Below are 17,485 nucleotides of genomic sequence, written 5' to 3'. Positions count from 1 at the left end.
TTTATACCAGATTAGATTAGGAGTCTGCAGGAAGTCTTCTAAACCTGCTTGTGAGTGAGTGTACTCCTTCATATTGCCTTCTACTATGTTAAAACCCCCGGAGACAGGGCAGGACACTGTAGGAATATGTTTGATATATAGTTGGATTAAATAACAACCTAATATATCAAACATATCACACAGAGTCCTGCAGAAAAAGGCATCCAGGTTTGATTCATCTTGGGTTAAAAAAAAAGGCCCAACTGCTGAAAGCTGCCAGCAGGGAACTCTTTCTGACTACTAAAGACACCTGTGCTGGAGGCAAGGGCCTGCACAGAAGCATGAAGAGCAGACAGAACAGGGTAGGGACAGCAATGCTCTCTCCTGTTGTATCTCATCTACCATACCTTTTTTCTTAAAAGTGGTTTTTTGTCCAGTATTAGCATGTAGTTTTTATTAGACAAAATATTTTTCTTCTTCAGAAAATTACTAGTTTTGGGGGTTGTTATTTTACAGGCAGTATCATATTTGCATAACAGAAGGAATGTGTACCTGCATTGCAATATACCTGACTCTCTAAATGGAAAATGGAAAAAAAAGAAGAGTCCACACTCAGGAAAAATAATTGTACTTAAAGGAAACATGACAGCCAAATCCTGCTTAATAAACCATAAAGATCTCATTGCTTCTCAGATCATTTCCCACCTTGAACACTGCAAGAACACTGAACAGGTTTTGTGTTATGGACAGTAGGAACAACACCTGCTCAGCAGAGTCCTCAAAGTTCTTCCAAGATATGAGCTCAGAAGACAGATACTAACAGGGAGTCAGTGGGGCTGTGGACTAGAGGACTAAGTATTTTGGGAGCACATTCACCTGCAGCCAAACAACCAGGATTTAAAGGAAATAAAATATTCATCATACAACAAAACACAGGCAGCAGTTAGCAGGACTGTGTCTCATTAGAAATTGTTCTCTGGGATAAGATGATTCCCAGTAGTAGAAAATGAAGACATCTCATGCTATTGGTGTCAGTCTAAGACATCAAGGGGGGTATGATAGGTGCAAAAATATGAAGAGGAAACAAGGGAAAGAAGAAATAAAAAATCCACAAGTTAAAAAAAAATTAAGACAGTGGAACAAATGAGAAGAAACTCCACCTTCAGCTATTGGGGTTTTTTTTAGAGGTAAAAGACAAACTGAAACACAATTTGAAAATTTCAGACTTAAATCAAATGACTCCCACTGCCTGCACTAATAAAAAAACTTGACTAAAAAACAGAGAATCAGCCACCAACTAGTAATGATAAAGATGATATATATCCAGCAGGTACATATTCTAAAATTAACAACTAAGGACTGCTCTGCAAGTTCACTTGATGATGATTGTTGTTACCCAATGCAGGATTTTGTCTAGGTAGTCTGTTCCATTGCAGAACATAACTCCTATTCCTGCATTTCATATTCTGAGCACAAGACAAAGCAACTGTATCAACCCCTTACCTAGTCTAAGTATTCCTACTACAACATTCTGTATGTTGTCAAAGACTGGCATCAGAACGACAGAGCCTGTTCACAACAGGAAATCCTGCTCTGGGAGGATACAAGCTACAAGTCTGCAGCAGAAAAAGTGCTATGTGAGCCACTCTGTGATCTTCCTTTTGATGTGGATTATAATCCATATTGTGAAAGAAATTAAACATTTGAAAAGGATGCAAAGGCTGCTGAAATCCCAAATCAAACCAACAGTTGGATATGAATTTTAGTTTCAGAAAATGACAGACAGACCAGTAAGTCCAGGCAGACTGGATAGTCAAATTAACATGTTAAATGATGAGCAGGTGTGAGAGCTGTGTTCACTGGGAAATTACAATGACCCTGGAGTGGCTTAGATGTTGGAAGGAAACTGCTCCATGGTTACCAGGCAACACACATGTGCTATTGTGCAGTGATTGTATAGAAAAGGTGATGGAGGACTTTTCCACTCCTCAGACTCAGCCTGTGTCCTCTGCTCTGCAGAATCTCATTATAAAGGACCATTTTTCTTTATAAACAAAATGGATGTACTCATTAAAAAAATGCAGACAAAGAACATTTCTTTTTCATGAGCTAATTTATTCCTACCACTAAGCAGGGAATGGGGGGTGGGAAGTCCTCAAAGGCTGAAGTTTCCAAGAGCTATTTCATCTGATGCGCCAAAATAACAAAATACTACCCTGCACCAATACAATCATCCAACACTGAATGTTCTTGAGGCCCTGTTTTTTAGAAAGACTTCTCATTAGCTGTACTTTGAAAACAGTTTTGCACCGACAAAGCAGCATAAACAGAAAATAGATACATCGTCCTTTTCTGAAGTCAATTACACAGCCAAAACAGTTTTCATTTTAAAGAGATGCCACACAGTAATTTCTACTAAAACCTGCCTGTTACTCAACACCAGGCAAAAGGTAGCAATTCTCTGGGATCCACCAGTTTCATATATTCCCTCCGTACTGCGCATGAGAATAGTTTGCTTAATTTTATAATATATTCAGAGACACACTTGAAATAAACTGGCACAATGCAACAGCACTTGATGTAATGAACTATAATTTCTTCAGGAAAATTACATAGAAGCGATCATACAACATATCTGATTTTATACTGAAGCAGCTACTATCTAAAACCAGCATTTTATGCCATTCTTAGTCTTAGAGAATACTGCATGACTTCAACATTCTCTCTAATCCCTTCAGTGTTGCTGCTGCTTTCTCCTGCTACACTACACAAATTCAGATGAGAACAAAGGGTCATCAAAGGAAAGCAAGTGAGAATAACCATACACCAGTAAAATATGTTTGGAAACAGAAATCTAAACAACAGTAATGATTCCATAACTCTTACAAGCATTTCTGACATTTGGCTTCCCTTTCTTTGCTGGCTCATGGCTGGTGCTTGACTGACTCCCTGAAAAGTATCTTTTAACCCTCAACCCTCAGGGCTAAGTGCCATCCAGAGCAGCACTTCATGGCACTGAGACTCATGCAAGGTTTGATTCTTTATACCATTATCGTGGACAGGAGCAAGGTTCACACCAAGCTATGGGCAATGTGCATCTCTGCTTCGTTAACCTCAAACAAACAACGGGGGTGGACACTCACCTTGGGCTTGGCTCTTGGTTTCAGCTGCTCTAACTTCTTTGCTGCAGCCTCAATTGATGCTGCAGCCCCTAATAGCTCTGTCTCTGCAATGACTGTTGGGTCTTCTGGATCCACCCACTCTGTCCCTGAAATTAATGGAGACGGAGACAATAACTTCAGTGTCACTGTGAGCTGCCACTCAAACAGAGTGATTTGCAGTCACACCTCAAGTGTCCAATACAGAGTGTACGTCGCAGAAAGCTGATTTTAGTGCCATAATGACATGAAACCACTGTGGTTTATGTCACAGAGAAAACTGTAAAGCAGAGGCGAAAAAAGTATTTAGCAGGATTATGCTCTCATGAAAGTAGCTTATTTAATAATTGTGTAAACAAAGAAGCTTCAAAAAGGGATACTGTCCATTATGGGAACAAAACCAGCTGTCATTCAACTTGTGTTTGTCAGAGGTCTTATTAAGATGGTTCCTGACCTGACCAAGCCACAGGGTACATTAAGGAGTCTGACAGAACAGGAGAGAGAAGGGGCTAAAGACAACACACACAGTCACCCCCAGCACACTTGGCAGTCTGTTTTCTGGCAGTGCTTGGGGATGAAGTTAGCACTGACTGAAGGAAGCACACTTTTGGCAGTGTGTGTCTAACAGTGATGCAGAAAAGGCCAAAGCAGTTTCTGTATCACATGCAAAGGTCAACTTTTTTTGTTATTGTTGACTTTTTGGCATTTCTCTTTTCTCAAAGAAATTTTGTAAGTCCACAAAATGAATACTTGGCTGGAAGTGGTTTTAGATTTTTGGAAGTTGTCAGTGCATTATTATCTTGATTTCCTAACACATTCTCTGAATTACAAGATTCAAAAAGCATCCATATTCGAAATTGAGGGAAACAATGAAACAGCCAAAAGAAGTTCATAACCTCTAAGGGCATAGTCTAAGAACCATTTCTCAGCTCAAATGCTGTACAGGATGAAGATGTTCTATATGAAACCCTAATACTGGCAGATAAACAGGGAAAACAACAAGAAGACAGCAAGTATAAATACAGTCAAACCCAAATTTGTAAAATGTAGCAATTCCCCTTCAAAAAAAGGCATTTCACAAAGGTTAAAACATTTACATGTTAAATTTGTTAGGAGACAATTTTACTGTGTACCTATAAATGAAAATTAGAAAAGAAAATTGTGAATGGTTAAACATTTTACTTCCCACAGAAAAGCTTCTAAAGTGAATAAAAATAGCCTCTACAGGCAACAAGTGAAAAAAGAAATAAAAACTGAGTTTTATTTTAATGAATATGGATTAAACAGCAAAAATTGCAAGAAATTAATAAATGTCCCCAAAGATGAGAATAATACAAAGATTTTTAAAAAGCACTTAAGGAATAGAAAAAGTCTGATATTGTCTTGCCTTGATAGCAAATGGAAAGAGAAATTTTGAAATATAAAAAGAAGGCAGAAAAAGCTGAAGAATTCAATAAAGCTGCTTGAACAGGGAAATAGCGCAATGTAGATTACTGTTCTATGGAAAAGAGTAAATATATTAAGAGATAAGGAGAGAAGGAAATAATGCACTCCCATATCTGAAAAGTACTTATAGTTCAGATTAATTTCCAAGGATGATGTCCTGATAATAGCAGGAAATAACTGAGGAGAGCCTGCAGTATTTATTACACAGAACATCAGATCATCATCTCTGGAGTAACAAGCACCCCACAGTGGCAGCCAAGCACCACACCACGAGTAACACCACACTGATAGCTCAGCTTCCCAACTCACCCTTCATGGCTTCTGCTGACTGGATGAGCTCTGTGACAGCACCTGCAACCCGCTTGGAGAATGCAGCCAGCTGATGCTTTAGCTCTGGAGTTGATTTTTGAAGAATCTAGAGAAAGAGATAGAATGCCCATTAGTAAGGATTCCAGAACGCTGGAAGATTCCCAAGGCACTGTAGTGAAAGATTTATTTTGTATAGCAATTGTCTGAGAGCCCAGAGAGAGAGCTGTAACTGTCAGTGAAGCACCAGGAGCAAAGGCTTACACTGCAACATTGGATGCACAGCAGGAAAGTGGCACTGCCTTGCACTGCTACAGGAACTGACAATATTGTTGGAAATTCTCAATCCTAAACTGAGGACAGAATTATCCAAACAGAGGCACACATGTGAGTGTCTGGGAAGAATATGCAGCTTTAGCACTCCCTTCTCAGGTACTATAGTCATTATTCTTCAGGCTCAGTCTTTTCACACTCTTGGGGAGAAGGTGATTTTCAAGTATTGACAGACTGGTTCATCCCTGTTTCTAAGAGGTGGAATTACAGACTTCTGGAAGTGCCAGTTGCCTGTACTGGAAAAAAATCAGCAATGGTAAACACCAAGATGCTCAAATAGAGGGAAAAGATACACATCTCTGAACTGAATTTGTATCAAGTATTAAACTGTGCTTCTTCAAATGAAAAACAGTAAGACTCAGAGAGTGCAGTTCAGTTCTTCCCCTGAACAGGAACATCTTCATTTTTAATGACATATGTAAAGAAAAATGTTTTTTTCTGGGAATTTATGTACACTCAAAAGCTCCTTCTGAGAGAAGTGTGACAGATCTAGATAGAGCTTTAAGAGCAAAACAAATGGTTGAGTCTTAAAAGTCACATCCAGGTGTATTTTCTTATGTTTTCAAAAACTCCCCCACAAGCCTCTCTAGCTGCACATTGAAAACAGATTGTATCTTTTTGCCAGAGTGTTTCCATATTGCAGTCAAATGCATAACAACCCATTTACTTTGACAAAATAAACGAAGCCAAGTTATTTTTCTAACTTAGCCTGGTGAGAACTCTGCCACACAAGAAATTCTCTCTCTGGAACTGCCATGTCCATGTATGATGGACTGGTCTCCTGCTTCCTAAGCATCCTTAGGAAATCTTTAGTCAAGAGGTTTTCACAGTAATCACAAGTAAATGAATCCTCAATGGCTAAACAATATGCAACACTAATGAAATATAACACTGTTATAACCAAAATTTATACACTGCATAAACTCTTATCATGGTAGAAACTGAGCACTGAGCATCTCAAGGGTTATCTTCCAAACACAAGCAAAAAAGTAAAAAAATACACAAGTGTGGCCAGGACTATAACAAAGAATGCAATTTTTTACTCCAGTAACTGTGAGACTCATACTATCTGTGATAGTGTTGACAGTGTTGGAACTGAAAAAACTGAGCAAATTTTAAAACTAGGCTGTAAAAGAACTGCATTGTTTTAAAGCCAGTTTAGAACTCTCAGCAGTCTCATCCCTGCAGAGTCATGGACAACAACCAAAGCTCCAGACTTCCCCTCTACTCAGCATGGATCAGCACTGACCAGCATGGGGCATATGGATACGCAGGAGGACAGGTCAGTCTTGAACCTTGTTAGTACAACTTACAAGGTGTTTTACAAAGATGTGCATGCCCTACACATGGAATTAGCATGTTCCTGGCCTTACCCCTAGCTAGGTGATTAGTAGAATATTCCTTTGAGCAAGTAAGTCAGTTTTGTGCCACTTGCCCAATGCAACCTCTGATCAAGTAATAACACTGACTTAAGAAATTTTAGATATCGCATCTGACAACTCTTGCACCTAAGGAGTGTAATTTTCAAAAAAATATGGCCGCAGGATACCCCTTGACACCCCTGTGTTGAGGCACCCATGCAAGCATCCCTAGCCTGACCACTGAGGGTATAACTGAACTTACTGACAGCTGCATCACAAGGTGCCAGATGGACTAATTAGAGATTTCTAATCCTACATGATCTGCATTTCTGGAGGTTATAAATTAAATGAGATTGCAGACCCAGGGGGTCTAAACCACCAGAGTTTTCTAAGGCAGCAAACACTGGGGAAGGGGCAGGGCCTGTTATGAGGGGGCAGAACTTGCTCATGGCTTTAGGGCCTTGAACACAAAGAGGCTTAAGGTAAGGAAGGCATGTTGCATTTTATTGAAGGAACAGGCCTTTCTTACCTTAAGCCTCTTGATTAAGCAGAGAGAGAGAAATAAAATGAGCAAAAATTGATTCAAGTCTTTGGTCTGTTCTGGCACTTAGTCTGAAACACATACTGACAGAGCTCTAGGGGTCAAATCTGAAAAATTCCCCAGAGTATGTCTAAACCAAAAATGGATCAGACATCTAATGCTAAATCACTTACTGCTATACAGCTCTAATAATTCCATTAGCAAGTTCCAACTTTCTTGAACTATCTTCCCTGCTAGTGGCAAGAACAACTGGGACTGTACTTTTATGTTATATATACATTTCAGTGAGTTCATGCAAATAATTACACAAGCTCTGTTCTCAGCAGCAAAAGTGATCTGGGTTTGCTAATCTGTGGTTTGTGGCTGCAACAGCTGTAAAATTCAGTTTCAGAGACTTTAATATGCCAGCTGAGAGCAACCTAAAAGAAATCACTGATCACCTATGAAGCTGGTCGCTGATTTAAGTCTTCTCCAGAAACTTCAATATCTCATAAATGCTAGTTCAAACACATTTTATTGCTTCCTACAAAAGTAATAGCAACACAAGAACAAATTTAATGGGATAATTTATATATTATGTGATAATTATGTATGGTCAAGAAAAGCCAACTGACAGCAGGATTCATGAGTTGGGATTTGTGTGCAGAAGTTTTAGGGAGAGCTTTGGGGGTGTCATGTCTGATGTGTTGCAGAGTTCTTTGTGCTTGCTGGGATTTTGGGATGGCTTTGAGTAGGTGTGGCTGCAAGTGGCATGTAACAATGCTTTCAACAAAGATTACGTAAACTCTTCAGTCTGGGGACAGGCCTGTGCCTAATATGTCTAGTGTTTAATGTGGGCTGAAAAGAATACTGAAATGCCTTACTTTAATTTCTTTGTCAGGGACCTTTTTTAGGTTCAGATCCGTAATGTCTCCAGATCTGATCCAGAATGCAGCTCCATTTAAGTACTCCAGCATTCCTTCTGTTTCACCTTCTGAGCTCAATTATTGAGTTTCCTTTAGCTTGCTCTTCCTAATAACAAAACTGTTCATAACCTTGTGATATAAACTGATAAAAATGTGTCACTAGCAGTCACTATAGAAAGAGGGCAGAGATTACTCTCCCTGGAAGCAACCCAGTATATACATGCAGATGACTCCTTACCAGGAGAACATGCTCCAGGAGTTCCAAGTATCCCAGGGTACATTCTGTTCCGAAGCGCAGGGCTCTCTCCCGAACTTCTTCACTCACATCTGGGTGATATGATGCTTGCTGAGAAGGTAAAACAACTTTAGTACCCAAAACAGCTCCCAAAAGAGAAGATCAACACAGAGAGATGGGGGAAAGAGAAGGGAAAATATTTTTTAGGTGTGCAAATGACATTTGAGCTTGAGGGCCAGCTGTTCCTGTTGTAAGCAAACAGTGCTGGAAGAGCAGCAGAGTTCCAGGTCTGCAAAGGCTCATTAATGGCATTAGCTTGATGTAGGGATTTAACACAGCAAGAGCAGTGCTAGAACCATCTGTTTAAATAGAGAGAAGCTGCTGCAGTGTCAGGTCTTCATAAGGATTTCCACTAAGTATGATGTCTGGCATCTGACATAAGCCTGACTAATTCAACCATTTTATTTTTATTAAAAAGTGAAAGCTGCAGCCTCTTCAAGTCTTGTACTTTCTACAATAAACTTCTAGGGAACTTTTTTATTGAGCTGAAGTACCACTTGTTGACAAGTGAAAATTCCCAAAACGTATAGCATTTCCTCTCACAGAACAGCTCCTTCCATTGCTGCTGCCTCTTCTCTCCCGCTGGGATGGGGGATTATCTCACGGCTCACTTATTTTCGGCCCTTCCTGCAACCCGCGGCATCCCGAAGCAGGGCCGGCGCTGGGCTCTGGGCTCCCTCTGCAGGGAGGCTCGGGATGAGCAGAGCACGGAACCAGCCCGCAGGAGCCACCCCCCTCCTCATCCCGCTGCACCATGGCTGAGGGGAAGGGAGGTGCCAGCTACAGGACTGATTTTCCTCATCTCCAGCATACTGCAAACGAGCTGCTGAAGCCCAAAAAATCCAGAATATTTTTTAAAATTTTCAAATAGGGCAAAGGGCCCTCAGGTGTTTCTTTAGCATACATTTTAGAGCATCTGAAATTGTCTCTTCTGCACTTAAATATTACTGTAACACAGGGAATTAGAGCAAGCATCTGTAGGAGAGAAATATAAAGTTCATTTTGTGCTTTGCATACATAGCCAAGGCTGGTATCAGAGGATTTTGGGAGCATTTTTAAGGTTCAGTATATATTCCATATACTTTGATATCTGTTTTCTTTCCACCAGCAATCACTACAAGTAGTGATACTATGCACAGCTTAATTAATTACTGCATTATTTTATACAAATACATAATAAAAGAAATTATTATCTTAGGGCCTGCTCTAATCTTCAATAAATGTAATTACAGCGTTTCCACTGACTTTAATGAGTTGTCTCAGTACATCCCACAAGAAGCAACTTCATTGTCTTTTGAAATTGTATCTACTTATAAGAACAGAATTAGTAATGAGCACTGTAAATTCATATATAGCAGGCCAAGCACAGGCATCTATATAACTGCTAATTCAAATTCCTTATACTACTTGCCTTAGGCAGCAGGCAATGAAATAGAACTGAAATTCAAATTCCTGACACCAGGGAAGTCAGAGCTATGTTCTGTACAATTCTACCATAGATCACATACGTGCACTTAGTCTTGGCCCAAAGGACATAAAAATCTGATAATGTATCAGTGCTAATTCTACAGAGTAGCTCAATATCACTAGAAACCCCTCCAGTGCTTGTCAAATATCACAAAACCCAAATCCCTTTGCATCACACAGCTTTTACAGCATAGTGGGGCTAAGACTGCAGGCTCCTAACCCCTAAAATCCATGGAATGTGGCTTATGGAAATGCCATGTACAACAACCAATTTGTAGAATTAATGGCATAAGATTTCTAAGTCTCTGAGCAAAGCTTGTAGAAACAGGATTTTCTAAATCAAGTCTGGCTCAAACTGTGTACTTAAAACCTTTGTTAAATGATAAAGCTGTTTTCTCATACATTTTAGATAATGCATAAAATTAGTATTTCTGAAGACTTTTATTCCTTTTTGTCCAATAAAGTCTCTTGGTCTTAAGGAAGTAGACAAGATAAAACTAGATCTTAGGCCTTGGCAATGTATCATTACAGGCAAGTAAAATGACTGCCAGCCCTTTTCCTTCTGTAGACTCCTTTCTTTGTGAAAGCAATTCCCTATGAGATCACGAAGGCTTTTCCAGCCTCCCAGACCTCCCCTATTCCACTTGCAGGAAGTTTCATCCTGTCATCCTGCATGACATACCATGCATGAACCACTCAGAAACCATTACATTAACTGGGAGCAAATGTAAACATAAAAAAGGGATATTCATAAATAGCTGTTCAAAAGCACGTACTGGGCTGGGCATGTGTGGGGTGTCTTTGTAACAGTACTAAACCCAGAAGATTCTACTCCTGAGAATCTGCTGCCTGTTTGGAAAGGCAAATGAAAATCTGAACCATGCAAAGTGGTCAAGAGCTGTTTGACACTAAAAAACCTGTTACAAAACTAAGGCAATACAGAAAGTTTCATTCAATGGTTTTGTATAAATGCAGATCTAAATTATATTAGAACTTGCACTTTTGCAAGAGGATCATTTTAAAAACAAACATAACCCTTTTGTTTGGGCAGTATTAGGCTAAAAATCAATCTGGGACTGACGTAGGCAGGGAGGATTTGACCAAATACTGAAAATCAGACACCACACAGAGAGCACTATTATTTCACTGTCACCTTCCATACATGGAAAGACAAAAGTAAATAACTATGATTTACAGGCAAAGGCAGTTTACTACAGTTACTACTGAAAATCAAAAGGAATGAGATCTTTGTAATCCCATTTTCTAATCATTTATGCCTAGATTTTTATCATCAGAACAGAGCCAAATGGCTTAACAGTCATTTATATAGCATACAGTGTAAAAAATAGAGCACAACTACTTTAATTAAAAAATTGCAATAAAAATTGCACACATTTTTGAAAAGCACAAAAGCAACTGAGCAAACCAACAGGCTTAGTAAAGGGGGAAAGAATTACTAAAAATAGACTAGAGTGATTTCTTTCACCATTCCTTTCACTGTTCCTAGGAATACTGAAATTGTATTTGTGACCACAGGAATATTTGTATATTCTACTACTCGCACAGACTGTTTGGCCTCTGACTGGAAACAAGGAAATTTCAGCTCACATAAAATTCCACATTTTCAAAAAGAAAACAGTGAATATTAGTGCTGGGGTTTTATTTGTGTGATTGCACACAAAATGCTTTCTGAAAGAGAGGTTCCCTTAAAATTATCTTAACTGTTAATTTTCTCCTATGAAAAGCAGAAAACTGAACAAAAAATATAATGTTCTATGGATTTAGATGCACACAAACACAAAAAGATCAGTCTTAGGCAAGGAAGGGAATCTTTACCTTACAAGCTGTTAGCATGTCAGCTACTGCTTTGCGGCTCAGATTTGCTGTAGCAATCACATCCTCCTGCCTGCATGAGTTCCCAGCTGCAACAGCTTTGGCAGTTGCCATGGTGATTCCTTTCGTCATCCGGATTGATTCTTCAGGTGATGATGTCTTTTCTGGAACCTCACTGGACTGAAACACCTAAAAGTGAAAGCAGAAGGAAAGGCTGATAGAAGCCAAAGCAGAACAACCACGAGAAAGAGACAGCAAACGGAAGCAGCCTTCTAACAGCAGGAAATTAGAAACATATTTGGAGTACTTGGATATCATTCCTGCTTGTCATGGGCCTGGATCGACTAAGCCTGCTCACCTACAGACACCAGAGAAACAATAAGCTGAGGGAAGGAGACAATAAAAGAGGTTAACCCATTCATCTCATCTGCATTTAACTACCCATATGACAGCTGTTACAGGCAGCTGTTCAGAGCCTTACAGGATGAAAAGTATTACTGTTCGTTTCACTATATTCCTTTCTCATCCTGACTGCTGTTTAGGCTGGACTACTCTCATGAGGAGATCCTTCCCCTGCAAAGGCTGGACCCTTGACTGCTTGTTGATAAGCATGGAGCAGTAAAGACTGAGAACATCACCACTGAAATATTCCAATGTGTCTTAAAAAAGCAGAGGTGGAGCGTTGTCTCTTAGGCTATATTTAGTCTCCCTTAGAAACCTAAAGATATAATTTTGCAGGGTGAATCATGTGAAAATAGTTCAAATTACCTGACAGTACACACTACTCTCATGAATATTGGAATACAGGAACTGCAGGAAGATGTAGCTAACAAGAGCTGTGCAACCTTACTTTGATCACGTATTTTCTTTTCCCAAGCTTTAGTCTGTCTTTACTTGCCATTCTTTTAATGTACAGCCTGTATTTGCTTATCATTCTTCTACTGTGCAGGGGCAATTTGGAGTGCACAAACAATCAGGAGGTTTCTTGACTACACACAGTGTAACCTAAGCAGTGGTTTCAGAACGCAAATGTCTGGACAAAAACAAGCCTGGTATATCCTGTGCTCCCAGTTCAATCAGTTTTTCACTTCCTCTCTCCAGAAATGGAAGCAATGTTAAAAAATGAATTTGGGTTATATATGTGAAGACATCCCTTGATGTTGCTCAGATTCAGCCCCTGGAATTCCAGATCAAGCCTGACACATTTTCTAGAATACCTATGTGTCATCCTTTGTTCTCCCCATGAAAGAGATGACACCACAACCACAGATCCATCCCTTAGCAATGCTGCCAAAAGCAAGAGAAAAATTTCAAACAGATACCAGCCAAACTGAGAAACAAGTGATAATGCACCATCCTCCAGTGACAGATCTGAACAGGCTTTAGCTCAGAGTTACAGGATGAGATGTAACAACCAGGCCTTCATGAGGATACATGACAGTAATGTGCTAGATATTGTGCAGCACATGCCGGATTGGGTACCAAATCAGGAGGTTTTACCACTGCCATATGAATTCCCAATGACTATATACAGATATTTAAAAAGAAAATATTTTAAAATAAATTTCCTCATTACAACAGCTTTGCTCACACAGTGAAAACTCTGTGAGATGGACTGTAAATAACGTCTGATGGAGATGGACTGTAAATAAAAGAAGGAAAAAATCAGGCTTCTTCACAAACATACAGGTATTAATTTATGTTACTTACTACTATGCCAGTAAAAAAAACCAAAACAACTAATTATACTTTTATATCTTAAAGAGGAAGGGAAACCATTGTCATGGTCTAATATCTAATTTGGGAGAGAATTCCACACTCTCATTAATTCCTGCTCACACAGAATATCAATAGCAGGCCATGTATCACTGGTAGAATAATTTCACAGTAAGGGAAAAATGGAAACAAGATTAAACTGCAGGCACAGTATGGAAATGATGCAGAGGAAACACTACCAAAGCTAGAATCAAAAAAAGTGAACAGCATGGGATCAGAAAAGAATATCTGTAGTGAAAGCTTAAGATCTAAAGAAGAAGGAAGCAGTTGCTCCCAGCTTTGTATAAGGACATACTTGCAAAACCCACTACGGCTATATAGTTCTGTACCGTGAGCTCCTGTTTGATGTACTCAATTGTGGCCTCAAGGGCTCTTGTCCCTCGAGTAGCTTCATCTTCCACTGCTTTAACAGTCTTCAAGAGCGATGTGACATTTGTTACCATCACCTGAACAAGAGAGAAGTGAAGACAATAATATGTGAATCCTTCATTCTGTTTTCAGAGACAGCAGGGCATGAAGCAAGGCAAATTGAGCTGGGAAGCATTGTTACTTCTAATAGCACCTAAGAGACTTCATGAACTCTACTTGTTACAGGACTTAATACCAACTCTTGTGTTGGCCATGACGTCATGATAATTAAACAAATAAAAAAATACATTTTCAGGCAATCAGAAATTGCTGAAGTTGAAGTTCCACATGTTTATCAAATGTGATTGCACAGACACTTTCACACAAAATTTTTGATAGAGGTTTTACCTTGGCAGCACCTTTCAGCTGGTACATGGATGGATCATCTGCTGGTTTGCTGGCAGCTCCTTTGGTAGCACCAATGAGATCAGAAAGGGCCTTTGCAACATCCTTGATAGCATTGATCAGAACAACCTATGGAATGAGAAATTGCTATAAGGCTCAGGCAATAAAGGGTGTCTGCATGAGGGTGTGATTTTTAGAACACAGCTGAAAAAACCAACCAAACCAAAAAACCCAAAACCCCAATGTTTTTTCAAACATCTGCAATATGCTTGCCAGCCTCTATTTCACTGAGATCCAAACAAACAACTGAAAAAATATTAGGGATAATCCATATGGAAAAGTTGCAGAGTTAATTGAAAAACAAGACAGATATAGCTGCAGAATGGCAAGAGTTGGTCAGCCTATACAAATTACAGAGAGCACTGTCCAGTCATAAGCTGGATAAGCAGCTTTAAAGGCCTGCAAGCTCTTCAGAACACAAATGGGATGAGCCAGAAGTCCAATCACAAGTTAGTAAAAATGAGCCAAATACTTTGCCAGAAGCATCCCAGCTGGAACACAGCAGTGAAATAAAAGCAGAAGTGTTATACAAAGGCCTGACCAGTTCCACTCAATGCTTGAGCCTCTTGACTGTATTCTAAACAACAGATATCTGAGTAAACCCAGGGAAGTCCCAGAGGAGATGAACCATATTGTGCTGCTGAAAAGCGTAAGTCCCACAAAGTTCTGCCAATTGAAAGCTGTCCCTGTTCTCTTTATGAGTATCAGAAAATCTTAAAACATCTCACCTGTGTTTCAGGATCATCAGATCCCAAGCTAGCTGCTCCCAATTTTACTACCTCAGCAAGTTGAGTGATGGTGTTAGCTGATGACTGAGCTGCTTGGGCCAGTTTGTCCTGACTTGAGGCAGCTCCAGAAACCAACAATTTTGTGTCTTCAACTAAAGCTTTTGCTGTTTTCAGGATATTTTCCCTGTAGCAAAAGAAAAGGCAGCAGGGAAGGAAGTGGAAAAGGAGAAGAGGAAAAAAATGTGTTTTCCAGTGTTATGGTGACTAACAGCTACATGAAAGAGCTGATCTAAATCATCATGTCAGTGCTCATTCATAACATACCACAAGGCAGGGTGCAAGTTTAAAAAAAAAAAAAAAAGACAATATTGAAACAGTAGCAGAGCATGTGGGGCAAATGCAGGGCCCCAAATATAAAATGATAAAACAAGCCCATCTTGAAAAGAAACAGGGCAGTAGCATCAGAGAGCACTGTATTTGAGTACTAAAAGAAAATCTGGCCATGCTGTAGGAAAAGTACCAGCCGTTGAATGTCCATATTAATCAGCATATTGTAAGGAAACTAAAGTAATCATGGGCGAGGAAGGTAGAAGGAAGAATGGCAAGAGGAACAGAGTGTCAGGGCTCCCCACTCCCATCCCACCCATATCCATGTTTTGACATGTCAGGACAACAAATCCACAGCAACATGTGGGTAAAAGAAGCAATCATTTTGAGTATGCAGTTCGCAAACAAGTCAAATCCCAGGTTTCCTATTTCTCCACTCACTCCCCTGCCTCATTGAATTTCATTCACAGGAACCTAAAAAGGCAAAACACTTATATCCATCGCCAGTTCCACTGCTCCCTGGGCATGCACTCTTCCATCCTTTTCAGCAACACTGACCTGTGATCTGCAAATGATTCATTGTTCTCAGCATTAAGGGTTCCAGCAGTAGCAAACATGATAGTGGTGTCCAGATCTGCAATTATCCCAGACACAGCACTGGCTGCAGTAATACAGGCTTGTGTGCCTTTGTTCCCTGCCTGGAGGGCAGATAAAACCAACGAGACCTAGAAACAACAGAAAGCAACAAGGTGGTCAGCAAAAGAAAGTTGATCCTGTGAATCATTACTACTTTCTTTATCTGCTTTAACTTTACTGACATGGTACTGTCTACCCCTGCCTAAATTTTCTGTCACTTCTCCTGTGATACATCATGATGGAAAACTGGTACAGCTGAGAGCACACGAACACAGGCTGAACCAATGGTGTTTGGTGAAATGTGAAAGCAGCTGACATTGACTCTCCAACAAAAGGAGAGACAGAGGCCATCAAAAAGGTTCAGCAAAACTACCCAGCCCATTTGTTTGAAGGGGATGTTTCCAAGGAACAAGAAGCCCCAGAGAGTTTGAAGATGCAGTTCTGGGCAGTTACTTTGGCCCTGTCCTAAAAAGGGAGGATGTTGCTACATGAAACCAATGTTATTTCAGTAACTGTGGCCAGGGAGTGCCTCAAAAGGCACAAGAGCCATCTCACATCTTAGGGTATTGTTTTGGACCAAGCTCCCTCTGATAGGAGGCTGAAGTCTTACTGCAAGGCCTGAGCAAGGACTAATCATGGGCTAATCTAGCACAAGACCACTGAACACTTGAAAGAAAAGTAAGATGTTTGGGTAATTCAGACACTACTGTACTAGAATGCAAAGTTAAAAGAAAGTTTGCTGAATCCAGTTTGACTGGTTTAGTCCCAGCGGAGGTTTGGTAGACAATATGGAAGGCTGTCTTACCTTTTCTGTGACAGCACGAGCACATTCTATCAGCTCCCTTTTGGTGTAGCTGTCTGTAGGGCAAATCTGGAGAGCTCCAGCTTTTTGCACAAGAAAGATACACCCATGGCCAAGTTCCTGCACCCGAGTCCTGATCTGGAACCCGATCTAGATGGTAAAGAAGGCACAGGGAAAAAGGAAGAAAGATCAAAGCAAATAAATAAATGTCATGCTGGTACACTGTGTCAACAGAAATGGAAACACAGTCTCTCTGGTGAATCCTTATTACCAATATTCCACCCACCACTACACCCTCTGCAAAGATCAGAAAAAAAGGACAGATGTGATTCCATCTACGCATGAAGCACAACTGTGTAAAAGGCTCACCAATGAAACAGGGCAGGAGTGACCCAGAGCCCGGAAACGAGAAGGGATAAGGCATGTACCCAAGTCAAACAGACATAATTCAAGCATACACAACTTCACATTTAAACAACGCTACTTCATCCTCCAGAACTGCCCTGTCAGTGTGAGCTGTACTCAGCGTACATGCAACAGGTAAAAAAGCACACCTTTACTGTACACTGCTGAAACTGGCTCAAAAAGAATGTAAGTATGTGACTCTCTTTGCTTGGTTTTGAACCTCACACAGAGTTCTCCACTCTCCAGAATCAGCCATGTCCATGCGGAGCACTGAAACGTGGAAAATCCTGCTGTTACCTCTTTCGATTTATAAATAATCCTACATACTAAAATGTGTGGTCCCTGTTTGAAAACATGATAGTTGTAGTCCCTGC

At 40.1% G+C, this 17,485-nt stretch overlaps 1 protein-coding gene across 6 annotated transcripts in view; it reads right to left on the bottom strand.

The window, feature by feature from the left end:
* Window positions 1-17,485, bottom strand: part of TLN2 (talin 2) — a 143,097-nt gene that overhangs the window by 11,923 nt on the left and 113,689 nt on the right. For all 6 annotated transcript variants that reach the window (XM_085070862.1, XM_085070861.1, XM_085070860.1 and 3 more), the window contains 9 exons: window positions 16,710-16,856; window positions 15,827-15,993; window positions 14,942-15,125; window positions 14,157-14,282; window positions 13,730-13,846; window positions 11,628-11,813; window positions 8,268-8,375; window positions 4,893-4,998; window positions 3,123-3,247 (listed from right to left, as the gene is read on the bottom strand). In XM_085070862.1, coding sequence (XP_084926988.1) covers window positions 3,123-3,247; window positions 4,893-4,998; window positions 8,268-8,375; window positions 11,628-11,813; window positions 13,730-13,846; window positions 14,157-14,282; window positions 14,942-15,125; window positions 15,827-15,993; window positions 16,710-16,856 — 1,266 coding nt within the window. The remainder of the gene's footprint in view (window positions 1-3,122; window positions 3,248-4,892; window positions 4,999-8,267; window positions 8,376-11,627; window positions 11,814-13,729; window positions 13,847-14,156; window positions 14,283-14,941; window positions 15,126-15,826; window positions 15,994-16,709; window positions 16,857-17,485) is intronic.

The sequence above is a fragment of the Lichenostomus cassidix genome, chromosome 10 (genome assembly GCF_008360975.1).
Source record: "Lichenostomus cassidix isolate B80296 chromosome 10, HeHo_3.0, whole genome shotgun sequence".
Taxonomy (NCBI): domain Eukaryota; kingdom Metazoa; phylum Chordata; class Aves; order Passeriformes; family Meliphagidae; genus Lichenostomus; species Lichenostomus cassidix.
Note: the sequence above shows the minus strand (reverse complement) of the source record. Positions and strands in the feature narration are given on the sequence as shown.